We start from the raw sequence: 616 nt of genomic DNA, 5'->3' as shown, positions 1-616 counted from the left end.
GGAATGAAGTTATCAATGTGTAAAATTAAAGAGCGTTCAAAGTCTAACACAGTCAAATTCTGGTTTATAACCAGGTATTTCAAACAGAACATGACTAGTTTATTTTTGCAGCCCACAAGAAGATCTCCATTTACAGGACAGCATGAAATGCAGAGTGGAGGATCTGAAAGTGGCATTTCCACAATTGACATCTGTTCTTTTAAGGTTTCACTGTATGACTCTTCCATCTTGTGACCAACCATCCGAACACAAACACGAGAACTCCCTGCAGACATGCATCTCCAGTTCACGTATGCTCTTAGGAAAGTTGCTTTGCTTTTTTCTTCAATTGTCACCAGATAATCTCCTTAAAAGAAAGCAGTGATAGTGATATATTAAAGAATAGGTACAGATTTTGAGCTCTTTACCTGCTATAGTACATTGCGAAGAACATCTTAAATTTTCAGCTCTTACATGAAATTCCAAAAACCATTTTCACCAACTTTTCTCTAATGAAATCTGAAGTGCAAGTTTTTTTGCTGTGTGGAACACACTTCATGCATCATTAAAAACAAAAGGACTTCTAGGTCTAGGTCCAGACTAATTAACAACTGAATCCACTTTATGAACTGTGACC

The 616-nt window shown here is 36.7% G+C and overlaps 1 protein-coding gene across 1 annotated transcript in view; it reads right to left on the bottom strand.

Moving 5' to 3' along the window:
* HPS3 (Hermansky-Pudlak syndrome 3) overlaps nucleotides 1-338 on the bottom strand; it is a 14318-nt gene extending 13980 nt beyond the window's left edge. The window contains 1 exon segment of the mRNA XM_010019256.1: nucleotides 1-338. This exon segment is cut by the window's left edge and continues 1 nt beyond it. Coding sequence (XP_010017558.1) covers nucleotides 1-275 — 275 coding nt within the window. The 5' untranslated portion in view covers nucleotides 276-338.
* Between the last annotated feature and the right edge of the window lie 278 nt (nucleotides 339-616).

Source organism: Nestor notabilis, unplaced genomic scaffold (genome assembly GCF_000696875.1).
Source record: "Nestor notabilis isolate BGI_N333 unplaced genomic scaffold, ASM69687v1 scaffold29517, whole genome shotgun sequence".
Lineage (NCBI taxonomy): Eukaryota > Metazoa > Chordata > Aves > Psittaciformes > Psittacidae > Nestor > Nestor notabilis.
This window is presented reverse-complemented; position numbering and strand designations above follow the sequence as displayed.